The following is a 22,618-nucleotide window of genomic DNA, read 5'->3' as shown; positions in this document are numbered from 1 at the left end:
AGAAATCATTGATGCTAGTGAAGATGATAACAAGAAGTTTGTCCACTTATATCATTACTGTGTTTTATTAGCTGTATTGTATTTGCCTACAGAGTGACTTTTGCATTGTCAGCTACCAAACTTGTTCAGAATGTGAAAGGGTTCCTGAAAGAACTAAAATATAAAAAACAAAGGAAAATTACAGAATGCTGTAACTATAAAGTCATAAAAGCTAACCTCTCTGACAGTATAATACCCTAAAATGTTTGAGAGAACAGATTTTTCTCTTCACTGAGATTTCCAGAAAAGGAAAGTTTGTTTTGTATCTCAGTGAATATTTCCTAAAGAGTTCCTTCTCTTAAGATTGATCTGCTTCCTCTTTAGCCTTTGTCTGTATCTGTATAAGGCACTTTATAATAGTTACCAGTCACTTGTCGTTTAAGATAACCCCCGTTACCAGTTTTTTTAAATTAACTTCTTATCCTGAGAAGTTGGAAAGAGTTTTTAAGTAACCAGGTTTTTTGTTTGTTTGTTTGTTTTTTCCTGTGTCCTTCTTGTAAGTAAGCACTGGAGGAAATTCTGAATTTCTGATATCTACTTATCTTGACTTCTTGCTTTCTTCCTGGCCCACCTAGAATATATGCATAGATAACCACAAGGAGATTCATAATTCTTGGGGTTTCTGTCAGTGCAGCCACAGCCCTGTCCCCCATGCCTCACCATGTGGTGACATTCAAAAGTCACTGTGTGCACTCATAATGTGCTTCAGAGGGACTTTTCCTTCAGAACAACCTTCACATTCAAAGTTGACCAGATTTGCTAATTCCTTCCTTGTTGTTTTGTAAAACAGCCTTCAGATCAAGGTAACAGGAACAGTTTATTTTTCTCTTGCTTCTTTTCACAAAGGATTTGAGGTACAGATGAAAACCATAGTTTCTGACTAAAAGTTAAAAACCATTTATAATCCTTGTCTTTTAATATCTTGTTTTAAATTTTGACCTTTTTTGAATAAATGGCAAATTGCATAGTAACTTTTTTTGAATGCACAGTCTCCTCTCCCACCCTGTCCCTTTGCCGGTTTCCATCCCTGGAGGGAACTGGTATCACCAGTTGTATGTTTGTTCAAGAATAATTTGAGCATAGACACCCACCCCTTTTACATAAATGCATATGCACTGAAAGTATTGTTTTGCACCATGCTTTTATCACATAAAAATATACTTGGAGAGAGTGGCTGGGGATTTAGCTCAGTGGCACCTCCCCTGCCTCTCAAGTACAAGGTCCCGAGTTTGATCCTAGGCACCAAACCCCCCCACAAAACAAAAATATACTTGGAGATATTTCTGAGGTAAGGCATAAAGAGGTTTGTGGCTGTTGTTTAGGAATTCCATAATTTATTTAGCCAGCTCCTATTGACAGGCACTTCATTTTCCATTAGTTGAAACAGCTCTATGTGGAAGACCCTCGTGCACCATAGTGCTGTATTTTATTCCTCTACAAGTCCTTGGGCAGCCTCTCTCGCCCAGGCAGTGTTCTAAGCTCTGGTAAGTTCTTGGAACAAACAGTGGACATACACACACTACTCTCAAGGAGCTTGTCTGAGCCAGGGAGACGGAAGCAAGCACATACATACATTATTAGGAATGACAATAAAAAAGAATGTGAAGCTCTTCGTGAATGGAGGACAGACAGACAGACAGACAGATAGATAGATAGACTACCATCCATGCCAACTACTGAGAGACATGAGATGGGGAGAGCTGCAGGCTGGTTACCCAGGAGTAAAATTAAGACACAAGAACAAAATCTTACTCCTCCTGTCCATCTGCAGCAGAGTATGAATCCTATTAGTCTTTATTTCTTCCCTTGTGCACATAGTGGCAGTGTTTTTCCACTTTTCCCCCATTATTACCTAACAGTCTTCCTCCTTTCTGCAGTGTCCTCTTTGGGCCATTTTTTTCCTCTTGTTGCCTCCCTCATGAAATTTTAATAAATATAAGTCTGTATAATTTTTTATATCTGGCCATTTGGAGGGTCACAGGCGATTATAAAATCTAAGTGACTTTTTGCCCCACTTCCCAAAAACTGGTGACCTAGCCCTCTGACCCGTCAGCCAAGCTGTTTATCTGTATGGATGGTGGCCAAATCACATGGACGGAATAGCCTTGGTAGAAATCTCTTTGGAAAGAGAAAGGTCAGGTGGAAGAAGAGTGGTTGTTTGTGACCCTCGCCCTCTTGTGGTGTGCATTGGGAAACTGCCTTGTGTGTGAAAATAGTTGGAGCACAGGGAGGTAGAGTGACTTCTGAGTGCAGGAAGCATGGAGTGAGAAATCAGGGAAACACCAGGGAGAGTCAGAGCATGTGTTACGGTAGCAGTGGCTGCCTACCCACTGCCTGTCCCGGGAGTGTAAGATTGCTGAGAGTAAGAAGAGGTCACTGCTGACCAGCCCCACAGTGTTCAGCCCTGAGTTTGTTCAGTGAATGATGGATGGTCTGTCAGATGAACACACTTCTGAGTAAAATTGTTTCTTGGTTAAGGAGGCCCATGGCGTGGTGCAGTATTGTTTCTGTGCCACTAATACTGATCTCACAGGATCACAGGGCTCTCCTTGAGGACAGACCATATTCTGAGTTTTACTCAGTCCTTAGTGTTGCTTCTTTTCACACCAGACCTCCCCACCCCCACCTGGCCCATTCCTCTGCTACTGTTCTCTCTGTGAACTCCTTCTCCTCTGTGAGCTCTTTATGTATCTTAAGTTTGGGAGCCCCAGGCCACTACCTCAGAACAATGAACAGTCTGCTCCCTGGTTTTAAAGGTCTTGTGTGTATCATGGAATCTGGCACTGAGGCTGCAGCTGTGAGCAGAGCTATCAAGGTCCCTGCCTTCTTTGAGCTTGTATTCCCATGCAGGAGACAAGACAAACAGGGTGATTTAGGACACTGATGCGTGCTGAGAGCCTATTATGTAGTTCTCTCCTTATTCTGACAGAGGCATCTGAAGAAAAGTCAAATTAGTATCTGCAATATCAGTAGAAGTGAGGATGATTGTGCTGAAGTCATGGACACATGTCCTGTAGCAGAGTGTGTCCGAACTCAGGCTCTAAAGCCACCGCAGTTCTGTGCACTCTGGTTTCTCACCTCGGTGACTGTAGGGACAGCCCTGCTTCTGTCTGGAGGATGTGGTGCAGGTCTGGTGAGGTAAGGACCTTCCAGGAGCCCTCCGTGGGCAGTGCTCAGTCAGTAGGAGCCAGGTCTGTGGTTTAATTGGTTTCTTTTGACCTGTCTCCCATCTTTACTCTGCTTTGATTTTCAGCTCCAGAGTCTGAGCCACAATGTAATCTTCACGTTGGATTCCCTATTGAAAGGAGACCTAAAGGGAGTCAAAGGAGTAAGTATTCAGAAATTTTCATATTAACTTGAAAGCATCAGTTTTCTGTCCCTTTTAAGATCATAGTATTTGTGTTTGAAAGACACTCTGAGCATTTTTTGCATTTAAAGAATGTTCTTGGACAGTGCTTATTGGAAACAATATGCTCTTCATGGAATGGTACTGGCAGAGTAGCAAGGTTAGGAACTGCAGGGAGATGGCTAAGGGGGTATCTATGGGGAGAGAGCCTAGGCTGGGCCCTGCCTGTGTGACCACCCTGGGGGCTCTTGGAGCCTCCTCCTGGGGCCTGCTTATCAGCACCCTCCCTGCGCCCTCACCCTCAGGCTGCTCTGCAGGGAGCGATACACTGTGTGCAGTGCTTGGTGTAAAGTTGTACATATCCTATAAAACAAGTCATTTTTGCTAAGATATTATTTCAATATATTCATTTTAAGTGAATTAATCAATTTCATTTTCCCTTTTCTAAGGATCTCAAGAAGCCATTTGACAAAGCCTGGAAAGATTATGAGACAAAGTTGTAAGTAGTGGTTTTGTTTTTTAGTTTTTTTTTCTTTTGCTTTATTCTTATAAGTTTCACAAGAAAAAGTAACTGGGCAAAGGACAGAGCCCTTAACAGCTTTTTAGCAAAAAACTGTGTAGTATATCCTTATAAAGAGGACAGGTTGGGTACTCTAACCTAGTTAAGAGTAATTAGTGCTAGTTATTGAGAGTGACAGATACTTTTTGTTTTGTTTTTTTGAGACAGGGACTCACTATGTAGTTGATACTAACCTGGAACTCACTATGTAGCCCAGGTTGGTCTCGAACTCACAGCGATCCTCCTGCCTAGCCTCTAGAGTGCTGGAATTACAGGCCTGCACCACCACACCCAGCTTTTTGTTTTTTTATTTTTTGTTTGTAGATACTTTTACTATCAATTATTTTGACATTTATGGCTGCTAGTGGTATTAACTGTCAAGTTATAGGCTGAGATTATTAGAATTTTTCTTTCATCATAGCTAGCATGTAGCTATGCACTGTTTCCATTTCTGTGTAGTATGATGTTTGGGAAATAGTAACAGTAATAGCTAATGTCTATGATTCCATACCCTTGTGCCTGCCAGGGCCTGCAGTAAGCGTGTTTTCGATGCAGAACCCCTGAACAGCACCCCACCACTGTGCAGCTTTCACCCTGTTTGTACATCAGAGACTGAAGCCAGGACAGGCTAGCGGGCCTCAGATGGTCACAGAAATAGGCTGCCTGGCTGGCACTGGCTCCAGGCCTGTCTGACTCGAGCCTGAGCACTGAGGGCACTGGGGTCAGAGCCAGCCCTGTCAGACGGTCTGGGTTTAGGCGGGTGAGCTCTGCATCTTGCCTGGCTCTTCTTCAGCTATGCCCAACGTGCCATATTCTTTCACTATTACTATTCTGACAGATTCACAACAACAGTAGGGTAGGATAGGAAGAGACCTATATGTTAAAGCTTTTAATGGAAGTCTTGGCTGTCATGTTGGATAACTATAACTATAAGAGGATAAAATACTTCTATCAGCAACTATAGCAGCAGAATGAAAGCAGAAGCAAAAGGAGAAGAAATTCCAGATTGAGCATGTTTCCCCCAAGCTTCTTCTGTAACTGCTTGTGTAGTGAGTGTCTTACTGGGGACTTGCCTCTTAGGAATGCTTAGTGTATGGACGTTGTGATCGCAGGCTGTGCCATTGCGCACGAGTGCTGTGGCCAATGGGTCTGTGCCCGATAGTGGCCTGAACACTCACACAGTGCTCAGAAGTGGTCAGTTGAGTGGGCCCTACAGACAAAAGTTTTGTCTTTATTTTTTAATAAATTCTTGTCAACACATTATTTCTCCTAAAATAGATTTCTTTCCTGCTAAACATAATGGTGCAGGAAAACGAGAAAATATTTGTCTGTTTGAATATAGTAAGACTCGTTTGGTTACAAGTCAGGAAAACGAATTACATACCAAAAAAGTTAATGACCTTTGAGATAACTAAGTAGGCTGGACATTTTCTATGAACTTCTATTTAGAACTCTGGAAATGGTGACATGTAATAGTTGACTTTACAGATTTCAGAATCACTGCCAATTTTATGACTGTGAGCCAAGATAATTTTTTATGTTGATGATCCTTACTTGGTGTGTGTGTGTGTGTTTTTGAGGCAGGGTCTCTCTATTCCAGGCTGGCCTCGAGCTGATTACATAGCCAAGACTGGTCTTGAATTCATGGCAATTTCTTTTGCTGAGAGCTGGGATGATAGGCATGCATCACCATGCCTGATTTTTCCTGTAAAATAATATAAAATTTACTTCTCAAGGTGTTTGTGAGAACAAAATAATGTATTGAAGCAGGTGTGAATATGGTGGTTACTCAAATAGTTTCTGTTAAGTTTTTTAATTATCAGACTTTACTTGGTTAAAAATAGTGTACATGCGTGAAATAGAGCATCACATAGGAAGTATTATATCAGTGAAGATTTGTGCTGACAGTGTATCATAGAACTCCCAAATAACAGTGGTTTCAGCACTGCGGAGCTTACTGTAGAGCAGAAGGCACTCCGGGGTGGCCCCCACTTGTCAGTGTTGTCCTCAGAAGCTAAGCCGAGTGAGCTTGTGCCAGCCCAAGGGTACAGGGCTTTTCATAGGTGAGAAGCAGAGTGCTAAATGGGCAGCAGGTGTGCTTCTGATGAAAGTGCTGCGGCTGCCTGGCCATCGCCCCAGCCTTGCTGGTCCCTCTTCTTTCTCCAGCTCTCAACTACATTTCTCACTTCTATAAATATTTTCTCTTTTCTTCATCACCTTCCTTCCAGACTCATCATATAATGTCGGGCTTCCTGGATTGTTTTTGCATTTTGATATTCTGTTCTATTCTATGTGCCTGTGCTGTACTTCTAACAGCGCATTAGTTCAACTGATTTTGGAAAATTTTTGTTTTATTTTTTATCTGATAGTTTGTGAAATGTTCTGCTCTGTTGTGACCTATGATGCCTTCTCCTCCTCTCCTCTCGTTATTTTGCTCCTTTTCACTTTCACTTTAGAGGCTGGCCTCTGCTGTCTTACTTACAGTGTTTGGCTGCTCATTCATAGCTCAGAGCCGGTCACCCAAGGCCTGGTTGACAATCTCAAGGGCATTGGCAGAATTGTTGAGAAAGCAGTGAGTGGTTTTTTGGGCCATTAAACGTTGGATGCCAAGACAGCTCTTACTAGGAATTTCCCCAGTGTCAGTGTCTCAGCATGTCTTCAGGACCTCCCATTCCCTCGGTCCCTGCCTAGTGATTGTATGGTGACATCCTGCGAGCTGTGTGGGCAAGGAAAGCATGAGTGCATGTAGTTTCAGGCACAGACGTGCTCTTCAGCCCTTCTCTTCCAAATGATTGTGGATTTTTCCCCTCCTTTTCTGTCATCAGTTTTTCTGAGAGGTTTTACCTATGTCTGTGTGTGTGTGTGTGTGTGTGTGTGTCTTTACTGTCATGTTAGTGGGATTGATAGAGGGGGAAAAAATAGGCGCATGCGGTAGCTGAGTCATGGCAAACCACAAGGCTAGTCATTAAGTCATGCCTGCTCCCCATGTCTCTTCTCAATCTTCTGCAACTGTCCTCTTCTCTTCCCATGTACAAGCTGATATATATTTTCTTTCTTCTAAAATCCCAGCCATCACACCACTTTAATTGCCAGCCTGGCATGATCAGAGTTGCTTAATTATAGCATCAGTAAATTAGAATAAATTCCAACCAGGTTTGCAGTAGATTTTTCCAGTGGTTAAACAGGTTGATTTTTCTTTGTGCATATAGACAAAGATGCTAACTTTCTGAGGTATTTGGTTGTCTGTACTGCTACCCGCTACAGCTTGAGATTTGAAAGTTAAATCAGCAAGTCTCTGTGTTCACAATTGGAAAGTAAAGGCTGTTTCTGAAATTAGAAGTTCATCTTCAAATTAAATGAATTTTTGAAAAAAGGGCTCTGATCACTGATATGATTACTAGTCATCTGTCCAAGACAAACACTAGCCTCGGGTACTGTAAATTTAATGTGAACCTTCCTGTTTTATTCTGTGGTTCCCTCCTCACTAAAGAACATTTCATAGGCTCTCAAATTATATATTGGGATTTCTCCCAGTCCTTATTTGTACAGTCTAATGACAAATGGTTAAGTGATTAAAATGTGTCCCAAGATTAGAGACTGTAGGAATTTCCTCTGACTACTTTTATGCACATCTACAGGAGTCACTATATACTTTGTCTTGAAATAATTCCAATTATTACAATCTACCAACAATCAAGAAAAGCATCAGGTCTCCAATTTTCTGCTGCTTTTTCATCCTGAAGGGCTTTATCTGAGAAATGGTAAACTGTACCAGGCTTGGGTCAGACAATAGCAAAGTTTCCTCTTGCCATCCAGAATGTAAGAGAAGTGTTTTGGATTCATCATGTGCAGGATCAAAGTTAAAATGTAAAAAGTTTTCTACATGAAAATCCAAGCAATATATTTGTTCTCTTGGAGCCTAGATTTTTACTAAAGATGATCCTGTCAATTTAAGAACTCTTACCTCTTTAGTAATGAAGAATAACCAGTGACTTTCACTAAAGGAATTGAAACCAGGGCCTTGGGTATGCTAGGCAAGGGCTACAGCAGATAGCTACATGCCTAGCCCAAAAGACTTTCTTTTTCAGCAGAAGGTACAGTTCTCATAGGTTCTCCAGCACAGCGTCCCCCATTACACCTCACCTGCACCGGAGCTAGGCGCTTTGTACAGTAGATGGACCTACATGGGTAGAGCATTCTCACTCAGTCCACGGTTTGCATTAAGGTTTGTACCTGATGTTGTACATGAATGTGTTTCTAACAAAATAATGACATTTGCTTTAATTGCAGTACAAAAATTGAGAAGGAGAAAAGAGAGCATGCAAAACAGCATGGGATGATCCGCACAGAGATAACTGGAGCTGAGATCGCAGAAGAAATGGAGAAGGAAAGGCGCCTCTTTCAGCTCCAAATGTGTGAAGTAAGAAAAGACTTTTCCCTCATTGGCCTAGTATTCTACTGGCTATAATCTCCCGCCTACCCACAGGCTTTATGCTAAAAGGAAGGCTGAGTTCAATTATTAGACAAGGGGACTGTTTGCTAAGGATTCTAATCTCCATTTTTCTCCAAGCTTTTGGGAACCACCATTGCACTGTTGTCTCATATTTTGAGCCTTGGTCCTATGGGGCCCTTTAAACCAAAACAGGATTGTTTGGTGAGAACCTTAAAGTTGATTGTGAGTGATTGTGGGGAAATTTTTGATGAATGGTAACCCTGGCAAATGTTACGAGTTTAGCACATGGTTTGTTTTAATTTTTTAACTGTGAGTCCATTTTGAATGTAAGTTTAAATGAAGTAGTCATTAAGAATGTTTTGAGTTCGTGAAAAAAAAATGAATGAAAAGCATGTTTCCTTAAACTTATACCAGTGGTTCTCAAACTAAGTTTCCACTAAACACTGGAGCTTTTTGACCTAGAGACCTGTTCTAACTCCTGATGCTTTTACATAGTGGAGATGGTTTTGCAGCTTTCAAACAATATTAAAATGGAGAGTTTCCTCAGTTTTAAGATTCTCTTCTGAATTTTTTTTTCTCCTTTCTCATAAACCTTTGGCTGCTTGAATGCTTTTATGTAATAAAACAAGTAAGGAAGAAGCAAACAGTATCAATAGAAAATATTAGTCAATAACGAAAATCACAACCAATACTATTTAGTTAGCTGAATGAATTAATAGTAGGAAAAATTATTTCTCATTCTATTCTTTAGTTTAAAAATTTCAATATCTTTTGGCACATGTTTTGAAGAAAATGCTATCCTGCTTTTTTCCCACAAAGGAAAATCCATCTCTCAAGACCACATGACCTATAAGTTTGAGATCCACTGGGTGCAAAAGAGAAATAAATAGCTGTCCTAGAAAGCTTTGCTGTGGTTTATTTCTGCTAATCTAATGAACTAATAAAAGCTTATAAAATTCTAACGAGCTAATCCATTTGCTCCGTGTGTGCTGTGACTGTGCCACTTCAGCACTCCCTGCATTAGGATCCCCTTGTCTAAAGGCCACCAAAGCTCACTCACTCAGACAAGTGCTCTGCCACCTATCTGGGAAGATCAACATGAAATTCTGTTTTATTTTCACAGTATCTAATTAAAGTTAATGAAATCAAGACCAAAAAGGGTGTGGACCTGCTGCAGAATCTTATAAAGTATTATCACGCACAGTGCAAGTAAGTGAAATATGCAGTCATTATTGGCCCAAGGAAGGATCCTTTGCTTTGTTAGTTTTCTCGATGCTATTTCGTTTCTTCATTTTGTGGCTACATGTAGTGATGGTGATGACTTTCCATAGCTAAAAGAAATTATATTGTCTTCTGTGATCAGTGTTTAATATGTCATTAGCTCCAAATAGGCCAACTGTCTGATTACTTGAAAATGCTGTCTCTCTTGAAATGCTAATTGTGCCAGCTTTTGGAGCTCATGTAACAGAAGCCTGAGGAGGCTGTCACTAAGAAGGCCTTTCTGGTGACCCTTCCTACTCTCCTTCCTCCCTCACTTGGTGTTTCACCTATTGGATGGTTTAAACACATTCCAACAGAGAGTTGTTTGGGGTTTTTGTTTTTGTTTTCCTTCATCATTTTACTTAAATGACTTAAAGACTTCAACCATTAAGAACACTTTGCATTTCTACAGTGACATCTATAAAAAGGTGTTATATGTTCAGAAATAGTCATTGTTCTACATTGGCACCATTTTTATTTAGTTATGTTGCTGAGCTGCCTTTTTATTTTGTTCTTGCTGCTATAGGACCACACATGGTTATTTACAGCCTTCTGATTGGATTAACTTTTATGAGTTTTCTGATAAAGTCTTTGTGTGAAAATATGCCACTTACTACTAAAATCTTATTAGCTGGTGGAAAGTGTAGAGAAAATAATACAAGGACTTTTCTGGAGTGGTCCAGATAGCCACTCATATTTATATGGAGAATAGTGTAAAGCTCAGTTGGACTAGATAAATTACTTGGTAAAAAGTTAAATACTTGGGCCGGGGATTTAGCTCAGCGGTTCCGCCGCCTGCCTTGTAAGCACAAGGACCTAAGTTCGATTTCCGGTACCAAAAAAATAAATAAATAAATACTTAATTCTCTTAGATGTTTTTATTCCTTTCAATAATGTACCTAGGAAGATCTTTGTATATAAGTGAAATATTCAGGGAGGTCAGGATTAACACTGGGGAAAGTACAAGGCTTAGGCCAGACAATAGCTGAGTTCAAATTCTGACTCTGCTCATGGGTAGCCACATGACCTCCATCAGGTCCTTTGTTGAATCTCAGTACCCTAAGCTCCATAGCACCTACCAGGAGGTTTTTCTGAGGACACAAAAGTAAAATAAGATAGTGCACATAGAGTGTTAAGCCCAGGGTCTGAACCATTACTATGGTTATAATGATTCCAAGTGGCATTAAAAACATTCATATATTTTACTGTCAGGATAATTGTCTTTAGAAAGACTTTTTTTTTTTCCCCCTTGAGGCAGGGTGTCCCTTTGTAGTTCAGGTTGGTCCTGAACTCACTGTGTAGCCCAGGCTGGCCTCGAACTCATAGGGATCCTGCTACCTCAGCCTCCCAAGTGCTGGGATTATAGGCGAGCACCCACCGCGCCCAGCTCAGGAAATCTTTTTACTGACCAAATTATTATTTACAGAAATTTGATTAGTTAAATGTTTTTCCTCTTTCCAAGTGAATTCTATCTTATGTACATGTGCTTCAGAAATTAAAAAAAGAATGTTAGAGGGGAAACAGTTCCCATGTTTATAAAAGGAAGCCTACTGAAGACCTGGAACTTAACATGTGGAATTATGAAACTTGGAAATGGTTTGTGTTGGTCCCCAGTTTAGTTCTGGGTGGAATGTTTTTTACCTTTCATCTATCCCAGTTTTCAAAGAAATATTTTAATGCTTTGAAATTCCTGCCACAGTGAGTAAATCTCTCAGTCTTCTGGAATATAACACTTTGAGACCAAATCTGATTTTACCTAATTTTAGAAATTGCTTACATACTCAAATTTTCTAAGTCTGTTGAGGAGCATTTTGGCTACACAAGCATTAGTTTTCTAGACTACGAGATGCTTTTTAAACTACACATAGTTTAAGTTGGTGAGCTTTGTTAGTAATTGTGAAAGGAGTAACGCTGACTTATGTAAATAATGCATTCTGCCTGTAGTCTTTTATTCTTTGCCTTTTACCTCCCCACATATATTTGCTCATCTCCTACCAAGGCCAGAAACTCTACTAGGTTCTGGGTAGGGATCAAACAAGACTTGTCCTCTCAGGAGTTAATTGTCAGGCACAAGAAGTAGATTGTGGACAGCAGCAATCATAATGGTGCAACACAGGGACTGACACCATGGGCATCAAGAGAAGGTGAGGCTCCTGGCCAGGATGCTGAGGACGAGAGTGCTGCACCCTGCGGAAAGTGATACTTGGGGTTGGCTGTGGAGGACAGCTGGGCTTGGGCCACTGGATTCTGGCAGAAGTGTCTCCTCTTAGGGCAGAGAGAGATCAGAATCTCTCTGCATAGGAAAAGCCTCCTTATCAGCTGATATGGAACTCCGTATCAGCAAGATGCCAGGGTAGGTTTCATTTCAAGGAGTATCTTTCTTCTTTCTTGCTTTATTCATTTCCTCAAAACTTGGCAGTACAGTGGTACCTCAGCACTTGTCACTAATCGGTTCCACAAGGTATGGTGTATACCAGAAGAACAAGTACCAATCATACTGTTTTGTCTGGAAATGATAGTGAGTCATCTGGCACTTAATGCCAGCATAGTCAAGCTTATGTGTCGAGTACCAAATTCTAGGAGTTTGAAAGCAATCAAGTACTGATACATGACTGTAGACATATTGAGGATCTATAAAGCATTCTGTACCCAGATTTTTGTTTAAAAATTTCTTCTGAGTGTTATTTCCAGGTCCACGTATTTTCAGTATAAAGTTAGCTGGTACTTAATTGTGAATTTATGTTGTATAGTATTTCATGTTACCACTGCAGTGTGGATAAAGCTACTGCAATGAAAGAATATGGGAAGCAGAAAACATTTTACTTTCTTATGCATTTTAGCTCATTACTCCTCACTTTCAGGCATGAACATTGTCAGTAACATGCTGCTCTCAAAACAAACGTATTATCTCCCTGCTAGATTATCACTGCGATTTTCAGAGTCAACAGCATTTCCAGACATTACCTTATTACCCATGCTCTTCCATGCACTAATAAAAGCAAATACTGAGAGCTTCCTTTATAGACCAGGGTGCCAAAGATTTTTACATACACTTTCTCATTTAAAACTCACAGCATTTCCGGAAATTGTAGCTCACAGTGGATTAGTACCTTGCCCGAAGTTAGGTTCATTCATTTAATAGTCAATAAATATAAGGAAAAATAGGTATAGTGAACGCAGGAAGTGAAAAAAGCTAAGTTGGACTTCAAAATTAAAAACTTTTTTTTTCTCATTGAATTTATTGGTACATTTTAGGTACACAGTACAATTACATTCATCATTGGGATCTTGTACCTTTACATGACAGGTCTTGGTTCTCCCCTTGCCACTGCCCTCCCTTCACCCCCTCCTCCCTTCCCTACTTAAAAATACTTTATTTCCATTTTTTTATATTTTTTTCTTTTCCCTTATTTCCTTTCCCCTACCCCTCCCACTTCCCCTACACCTTTAGCCCTTTTCTTCCTATTTCACATTGTCATTTATATCATTATAATATGTACCATTATAGTTAAAAAACTTGTTTATGCAAGGATACTGACAATGTGAAAAGACAACCCACACATTGGGGAAAAAATATTTGCAAATCACTGATCTAATAAAGACCCAGTATAACAAATACCGAAAAACTTAACAACAAAAAGATACACAACTCAGTACTTTACACAAATATTTTTAGTAACCATTTCTCTTACAAACAGCCAAAAATCACACAAAAAGGTATTAAACACCACTAGCCTTTAGGGAAATGCAAATCAAAATCACGATGAGATACCCCCTTCATACCAGTGAGATGACTGTAAGCAAAATAAGCAAAAATATAAAATAAATCTTGGGATATAAATAAATCTGAACCCATGCTTTACTGATAATGTAAAGTGATGCAACTGCTGTAAACAAGTTTCGCAGTTCCTCAAAAAGGTAAGCATATTGGGCTGATCAAAAATTACAGTGTATGTTTAAGTTTTGAAAATGTATTACAATAGAGGCATGTTGTCAGTAACTCCCCTCAAAATCCTCCCCTCATTTTGCACACCTAGCATACTCGCCACTTTCTCAGCAGTTTAGGAGCCCTTTTACTGGGGCGTCTTCAGTGACACTCTCATGGCTTCTCTGATGCTCTGCATCAATTCAAAATGTTTACTTTCATGGTCACTTTTGCTTGGGGGAGAGCCAGAAGACACACGGTGCCAGATCCTGTGAATAAAGTGGATGAAGAACTCCGCCGTGTTTTATGTTTATCTTTTCATTGGATCATGCTTGGCAGCATTAATTGTATTTATTTTTTTACACTTCATTAAGAAACTCACAAAAAAGGACTTCTAGAACTACTTCAGAAAGTAGCAAGCAATGAGATAAGTGCGATCACTTGTTTTCATTTAATATTCACCTTATTTTTGATCATCCCTTATAGGGTTATCATATGACCCAACACTTCTCATCCTAAATATACCCAGAATAATTGAAAACAAATTTCCTTCAAAAATATGTACATGAATATTAATGGAACCATTATTCATATTAGCTAAAATTAACACATCCATCAACTCATGAATGTTTAAATAAATGTGGTATATCCATACAGTGGAATATTATTCAGCCATGCAAAGGAATGCTGCAATAAAAGTGAATGTTGAAGCCATTAGTTTAAATGGAAGAACCAGACATGAAAGACCAAATTGTAGGGCCGGGGATTTAGCTCCGTGGTTGCAGAACCTTCCTCACAAGCTCAAGGACCCGAGTTCGATCCCCGGTACCAAAAACAAAACAACAAAAAAAGACCATATTGTATGGCTGTGTATGAGGAATATGTTCAGAAAAGAGAAATCCACAGAGACAGATGAGTCATTACTGGAGAACACAGGAAGGGAGGAAGTAGTAGTCAGTGATAGTGTGCATAGGGTTTCAAAGGGGTGATGGAGTTCTGCAGTTAGTGGTAATGGTTGTAAAACAGGAGGAATATACTAAAAATGACAAAATACTACACTTGAAAACAGGGTTATCTTACATGAGTTTTATCTCAATAGAAAAACAACCAAAGCAAAAAACAAAGTGCTCTCATGGACCTTATGCTAGAAAGTAATGGAAACACTTTGCCTTAGTTACTGTCCTTGTGGCTGAGACGAAACACCCAATACCCAAAGTTAAAAGAGGAAAGGGTTATTTGGGTCACGGTTTGGAAAGGTTTCAGATCATTGTCTGCTGGCTCCAAGGCAGGGTGGTACATGACAGAGGGCATGTCAGAGAAAAAAAAGACAGGCAGAAGGCAGCAAGCGACAAGTAAGTGAGAATATTAGCCCTCTTTCTGCCCCTTACATTTTATCCAGACTACCCTGAGGGCAGAGCACCCTTAATCCTACCCAGAACTATGCCAACCAATCAATAGACTAATGTAGCACTCACGCACCCTTCATCCCAGAACCACAACTTAATCCAGCATCACAGCACTCTAGATCCAGCCACCTCTGAAAAGCCCTACCTATGACCCTATGAGGCTTTGGGGATATCTAGATACAGCCATAACACGTGCCAGGCCTCTAGCTTTAAGTGCGTGTTACTAAACAGTTTGCGAGACATTTTGAGATTGGGCCTATACATCTCCATTTTAAGAATCTCCAAATGTAGGTCCAATATATTACTCCCTACTGTCCCTGTGATCTAAATTGTTGAGATGTATTTGCTGTTAATTAGTACTATGCCTTAAAGTTTCTTGAATGCTTCAGGATGTGCATGGAATATATCTGGAAAAAGAAGCCACCCCTAGAATGTAGGAAATCAATGCTTGATTTAGAGCCTGAAGCTTGGAAATCAGACTTTCAGAAGAGGCTGAAGGTTATTCACTTCATTTCTTTATTTTATAATTTGTAAAGTAATCACCATGATACTGTAGAATATCATAATTCCTTTTGGAAATAATATTCTGCTCTCTGGGCCTTTAAGCTTTTGGCCAGAAAGCACTTCTCTGTAAGCCAAACAGAATCTATGATAAGAATTGAGGAGATACTATTTTCTTACTTGGTTTTCCTTTCCTGCCACTGTTTGGACACAGTGACCCAAGGAATAAATGAAGAAGGTAGGATCCCCCTCTAAATTCAAAGGCTCTGGTTTGTCCTCCGGAGGATATGTCCTGCTGGTGGAGGGGTCCCGCAATCAGTGCTTGTGAGCTTGCCCTTGGCAGCTGTGGGTTTTCAATCTGTCAGTGTAAATGTGAGGTCCCTCTGCACATCCGTTGGCAATTTAAATTTTCTTAGCATCCTCTGTCATTAAAATTTAATATTCCTTCAGTCTTGCTGTGTTTCTAAGGTCAGAAAGATAATAAAGTTGTTTTTGTTGGTGTGGGGCCACCATGTATTGAACTGGGTCTCATGGCCTGGTGTGTTAAGTACATTTGTTATCTCTGGGGCTCACTGGAACTCTCCCCAGTACCTGTGTTTATCTTCTTTTTCTATGTAAGGACTAATGATAATTATTGTGTTGAGTCGCATTTAATTTTTACTATAGGAAGGGACAAGAAAAAAGAATAGAAGGAAAAAATGTAATCAAGACTTTTGTAAATAAGGAGGAAAAGAGTTGAAGAGAGGGGAGGGAAATTGGGGCAAAAAAGGGAGATATATCTTGCACAGGTACAGATTCCCGATGATGAATGTGATTGTTATGTATATGTAAATTGTACCAATACAATTTTTTCAAAAAGTAAAGTCTGTAGGGCCAGGGATTTAGCTCAGTGGTTTCACCGCCTACCTCACAAACGCAAGGTCCCAAGTTTAATCTCTGGTAGCAATAAATGAGTGAATGAATGAATACATGAATGTAAAGGCTACAGAAAGGACACTGTTGAACAGCCAGATGAAGCAGTACCTAGGATGAGGTATGAAAGGGCTCTGATCGTAGAAGTTTCTATCCCTGAGCAATTGAAGTATGTATGCTGTTTTCCTGGCACTAGCACAGTTCTTCATTTGGGAAGTTTTGTGAAAGCTCCATTACATGACACAACTGATTAAATCATTGGCCATTCGTTATTAAGTCACTCTCCATCTTGTCTCCCTATAATGAGACTTTTAAAAAGAAATATTCCATGAGTAGTGCATAACAGTGAGTGACTCGCACAGAGAAAATACCCAGTTCCGTGCTAGCTGGCATTATTGTATCTGTTACCCACCTCGTATTTCAGTAATGCATAGAGAATGTGGATAAGGGCCACGTGGGCTGTCATACATGTGACAGGTAATCAGGACTTGGATTTGTGCTTCACTTACCAGTTAGTGGAACAATCGGTAGTAACTCATCTGGGGCGCCTTGAAGTTAGAGTGTCATCCTTTGGAATTGACATGCTGCTGTTCATCACAGGCCCAGTAACCTCAAGGTTTAGAGCTAAAATAGGATGTGCTTTTGATTGCTAGGCCCATGCATTTCTGCTGAACTACAGCTGCAGGAGGAAGGGAAGTGGAGGCAAACTGAGAAACTGCTGCTCTCAGTGACATGTTGTGGTGGGAAGTGGCAACTCTGTGTCCCACCCATCCCCTGCTGGAACTGTGCCACTCTTGAGGAAGGAGTCGCTGGAGTGAGAGGCAGCTGTTGGCATTTGATTCTCGTGGCATTACTAATACATTACTGATTGTTGGCGTGATCTTTTTGTTCTCCTGCTCTTTCATTTCTCCTCTTCTTTCTTGTGAAAAATTAGACTTTCTGCAAAGACCTTGCCTTAGACTTGTCCTCCCAGACTAAACATTCTCTTTTTTTTTTTAGAACTTTTTTTTAATTAGTGCAGTGCATGCCTGTTCTTATATTGAGATATGATAATGATTACATACATTGTGGGGAGTTATACATGTATATAACACATCTTAATTCTTTTCGAAATCCCTCTTCTCTCCCTGTCCTCTCCATTCACCTCTTGGTCCCCTTTCCTTTTGCAAAAGATCTCCCTCTCTTTCCTATTACGTACCTCTTATTTGCTCTTTAATTGTTTAAATATGGATTTCTTAAATAAGAGAAACCAAGTGATATTTAAGCTTGTGTGTCTGTTATTTCACTTACTGTGGTTTCAAACTTCATCTACTAATTCTTTAATTTTGTTTTGCTCAAGTAACATATAATCTTTTTTAGAAAAAATAACTAGAAAATAAAGGTGAAGAAACATTTAAAAATCTATACGCTCCTCATCCGGAAGATTAGTGGATTTATGTATCTATTTTGCTTTTAATCATAGAACATACTGCAGGTAGAACACTTTCTGAATGCTCCTCAGATCTGTTACATTATTTCTAGGGCAGCACTGTCCAGTAAAGCTTCCTACACTGATGGACATATTGTATCCTTGCTATCACTGATGGGTTAAAAAAGAACAAATGACTAGAAATAATGTTGCATGGCCAGAGCATAAAGTGTTTAAGGAAAAATGGTAAGCGATAAAACTACAATAGTATTAGGAACATAAAAAGTTCTTTTATTCTGCACCAAGTAATTTAACTTACTTCCTTATGGGCAGTGATGAAAACCTGAGTGGTAGAAAATGAGGGTTTAAATGTGTTTTCCAAGCCACACATAGTAGCATGTGCTGTAGTCCCAGCATTTAGGAGGTTGAGATGGGAGGATCCTCGGTTGGAGACCAATCTAAGCTACCTAGTAAGACTTTGTCTCAATAAAATTAAAATTGTAAAGGTATTTTCAAGTTAAACAGTTAACCAAAAAGTTCTGTTTCTTCCCTTCCCTGCTCCTGGAGGACTTTCTAAAGTATTGCTTTTCTTATGTCAACCTCAGTCACTCTGAAGGCCCATTCTGATAGAATCTGATACTGTTGATCATGGCGATACATACTAAGCTTAAAAGAAAATATGAATCCCCCTTCTAATGTTTCTTGACATTGTCATTTGTAAGCCACTAACTGAGCATCTGCACTGTGCTGGGCCCACTGAGATGTGGAGGTGAGACAGTCCTCAGCATTTGTGAGAAGACAGCAAAACAGATTATGGAGAAACATGGTTAATGAAGCTCCTAGGGGGGCAGCTTTCTACAGCTTTTTGTTTCTCTAAACCAATGCCACGGACTGGGTTTCTGAGTGGAGCAGTCCACCTGAGACAAGAAATCTTTTCACTTGATAATCAGGAGCGTGGGTGCAGACCCAGCCTGACGCAGATCTCAGTCCGTGCTTGTTAGGGTGCTCTAGAGGGACGGGATCTATTTAAGTACATGCGTGATTGTGCAGAGGCAGTTGTTAGGTAGACATAGAGGATCAGAAGCAAGAGTCGCTGTGGCCTCTGCAGGGTCAGACCCAGGAGCCCAGTGTGGCTGGCTTCATGTGCAGAGCCAGAGCTCCAGTAGCAGTCAGAAGTTGGGAGGCCTGGAGGCACAGTGTAGTCAGCAGTGTAAGTCAGTGCTGGAAGGCTGCGGAGACTGGAGACCAGAGTTCGGAGGAAGTGGGGAGACCAGAGCTCCAAAATGGAAACATTTCCTTCTTTCCCTTTTTATTCAGTCCAGGTTACAAACTTACTGGTCAGTGCTACCCACATGTGGAATGTGTCTCCTCTCAGTGTGCTGGCCTACCTGTCAATCCTTCACAGGCACCCCCAGAATTTCTCCCATCTGCTTGGTGTTTCTTACTCAAGTTAAGCTGACACATTGTAGTTAATGGTCACAGAATCTCCTGTCCGTGTGAGTAAGCGGAGCCAGTTGTGCCCTCACCCTGCACCTCCACCTGCTCTTCTGGGAAACATGAGATTGAAATGCTTAATTCATGAGAGTCACACAGTAAATGAAGTGACTTGGGTCAGGTGCTCAGTGCAGTGCTAGGCATGTACTCAGTGCTTCACAGATGTTAGCTTTTGTTATTGTTCAGATGAAATACTGCAAGCTTTCTCTGCATGTGATAGGACACAGATGGCCCAACCCATTGGTACCTGCTTGCTTTGAAGTCCTTTGTTTCACCTATATGTTGGAACCCAAAGATCTCTGGGGAAACTTAAAGAACTCTCCCCTTCCTCCTGCCTGTTCCTCTAATTTAGACATCTCTGTGGGGTGACAAGGTTGGCTTCCTTTGTGCGATGCCTGATACGTGTTTCTCTGTTGAATTCAAACATAGCTCAACCAGGCAGAATTCTCCTCCTTAAAGATGGGCATGTGCAGTATGGAAGTACAGTGTGCAGTCCTCTTATGAGGGCTGTAATTGTGTATTATATTACCGTAACATCTCCTCTCAGAGGCCATATAGTAGCCACAATTTGTTGATACAGCTTTATAAAATACTGAAATTGATTTTACATGGGAGGGAGTGAATGTCTTGTGAGAGTGTATGTATATTTTCAGATTTTGTGGTAATTTTCAGATTGTCGTTCCTTTTTTTATATTGCTAGTAAATAGCTTTTGTTTCCCATTGCAGTTTCTTTCAGGATGGCTTAAAAACAGCTGATAAATTGAAACAGTACATTGAAAAATTGGCTGCTGACTTATATAATGTAAGTTCCCTATGCGATACATACATTTCAACCTGTCGTAAATATCATTATATCTGAAATCTGTCCTAGAAGCAGAAAAGATTAAGTGATATGTCAGTTTAAAACCAGGGTAGAGAAGCCTTCAGTTTTGCTCAGAGAAGTCGTCAGTGGTCAGATACTCCAGTGTATCTTTGGGGGATGGAAGCACCTGGGAAGAGAGTACACAGCCCTTGGTTCTAGATGTTTTTCTGTTCAAGGTTTAGTACCTTCACATTTCATTGCCCTTTGGTCAACAGTTGCAGAAAGAATGCTTGATTGTGGAAGGATAAAAATTAAGTAACTCTCTGAATAGGAAGTTTATGAATTTCTTTAGTTTTTTAAATTTTTATTCTGTTTTTTAGTATCTAGATTTTGCTATAATAATGGAAAACCAAAAAGAAAGCTCTGAGGAAAATAAACTAACTCCATCTGTAGAAGTGGCAGGCCTGTGGCCTGTAAAGCACTCAGTGATGATTATTCAAAGAATGTCCCAGCCAGGTGTGGTGGCACACGCCTGTAATCCCAGCACACGGGAAGCTGCAGCAGGAGGATCGCTGCAAGTTTGAGGTCAACTTGAGTTACATAGTTCAAGGAAAAAAAAATTATGAGTTACATTAAAAATCATATGCATATCATTGGATAAAGTTTTGGAGTTACAAATAATACAAATATACAGGTTGAGTGTCCCTGACCCAAATATCTGAAATCCAAAACACTCCAAATTCTGAAACTTTCGGGTGCTGACTGGCATGACACACATGGAAAACTCTACACCTGTCCTCCTGTAACAGGTTACAGTCATAATGCAGGTGCACTAAAACACTGTGTAAAATTTTAGATAAAATTTCTCTCACCCTACATTCTTGTATAATTTTTAAATATCATAAAAATAAGGGGAAGGAATGGGATGAGGCGTGTTAGGGCTGAGGAATTGAATAAAGTTGCCCAGGCTAAGCTCAGACTTTGGATCCTGCTGCCCCAGTGTCCCACCTAGCTGGGATGACAAGCATGTGCCACATGGCTGGTTTCGGTGTGATTATTACCCTGTATGAAATAGCACTTCAAAGATAATTGTCTAGCCTAGATGTGGTATTTAATGAGAAATTGTGGTGCCTAATTTCAGAATTTACTGGCACTCTCTCAAGATAAGAAACCTGTGCCTCTTTTGTAAAACATGAGATAGTATGAAGGACTTTATTAAGAAAATCAGCTGTATAATTAAATTGTTTGATGATAAACTGTTCATAACAGTGTAAACAATATGTAATAGAAGTAATTTTTTTTTCTTTCATAGATAAAACAGACTCAGGATGAAGAAAAGAAACAGCTAACTGCTCTCCGAGACTTAATAAAATCCTCTCTTCAGCTTGATCAGAAAGAAGTAGGTGGTTTATATGTTCCCAGCAGGGCTAACAGTGTAAGTGAGGCTCCTTGTGATACACTTTTTTTTGTGTTTCCTGATCTCTAAAACAGGCACATTGATACTAGGATGCACCCACGGTGATGCCTAGTGTAGAAACTGAGTTTTCGTTCCACTTCCATCCTTATAAAAAAGACGCCCTTTATCTCCAGCTCTGTGACTCTTGATTTTGGATTCCTGTGACTGTCTCTAGATCTGTGGTGGCACAGCCATGGCCTGCGTGCAGAGGCCAGCTGTTCATTATCATTGAAAGCTCTAAAAGGTTTGCCATCACTGCTTTAGACCATTTCTACCTTTCTGGTCAGCCAGAAAGGACATGTCTCATTTTGCCATGAAAATAAGAAAATGTTTTGATGCAGAATCCTGTAGAAGCTTTGCCCCACACTTAGGAAATTTAATGTGAGATGGTCCTTGGATATTGAAATAATACACAGTCCCTGGCAAGTGCTGGATGCCTGTGGCAAATACTTAACGTAAATGCCATCTATTCACACGTGGAATTAACACCCACCGTGTGCCAGCCCCTGTTCTAGGTAGTACGCTGTAGCCCCTTCCACCAAGCAGCTCCTTATCTGTAGGACAAATCAGCCATGTGGGAGCCAGTCCGTCTGAATTGGTTTTGATGCTATTTGGGATGCAGTGCCAAGTGGCCTGCGGCAAAGGAAACCTAAACGAGTCAGGTGGAAAAGTACCTCGCATTCAGGCGCTGAAGCAGTGTAGAACAGGGTGGGTGGAGGAGTGAGAAGTGGATTCTGAGATGAAAACTCAGTCCTGAGTGAAGAACCCTGGATCTTCACTAAGTGGCAGGGACTTCATAATAAGGGTAAATTAAACAGTAAGCACCATTTGTTACATGGGAGAAAGTAAAATGTGCCTGTTTTTGTTATGAAATTATTTTGGATTAAATTTAAGTACAGTATTTAAATGTAATATTTAATACTTGCATGAAATGTTTTTTATATTGTCGGTTCCTTAAGATATTTTACAACAATAGCACTCTCACTTTTTCAATTCCTAAAATTTCTGAGAGGCATTTGTGAGTCTAAACAGTGAAGCAGCCTTCACCTCTAGACAT

General features: G+C 40.3%; 1 protein-coding gene across 1 annotated transcript in view; it reads left to right on the top strand.

Moving 5' to 3' along the window:
- Asap1 (ArfGAP with SH3 domain, ankyrin repeat and PH domain 1) overlaps positions 1-22,618 on the top strand; it is a 301,757-nt gene that overhangs the window by 203,635 nt on the left and 75,504 nt on the right. Inside the window, exons 5-10 of the mRNA XM_033760856.1 lie at positions 3,293-3,367; positions 3,835-3,884; positions 8,235-8,364; positions 9,521-9,606; positions 20,030-20,105; positions 21,418-21,540. Coding sequence (XP_033616747.1) covers positions 3,293-3,367; positions 3,835-3,884; positions 8,235-8,364; positions 9,521-9,606; positions 20,030-20,105; positions 21,418-21,540 — 540 coding nt within the window. The remainder of the gene's footprint in view (positions 1-3,292; positions 3,368-3,834; positions 3,885-8,234; positions 8,365-9,520; positions 9,607-20,029; positions 20,106-21,417; positions 21,541-22,618) is intronic.

The sequence above is a fragment of the Fukomys damarensis genome, unplaced genomic scaffold (assembly GCF_012274545.1).
Source record: "Fukomys damarensis isolate Sample0158 unplaced genomic scaffold, DMR_v1.0_HiC HiC_scaffold_5, whole genome shotgun sequence".
Classification (NCBI taxonomy): Eukaryota; Metazoa; Chordata; class Mammalia; order Rodentia; family Bathyergidae; genus Fukomys; species Fukomys damarensis.
Note: the sequence above shows the minus strand (reverse complement) of the source record. Positions and strands in the feature narration are given on the sequence as shown.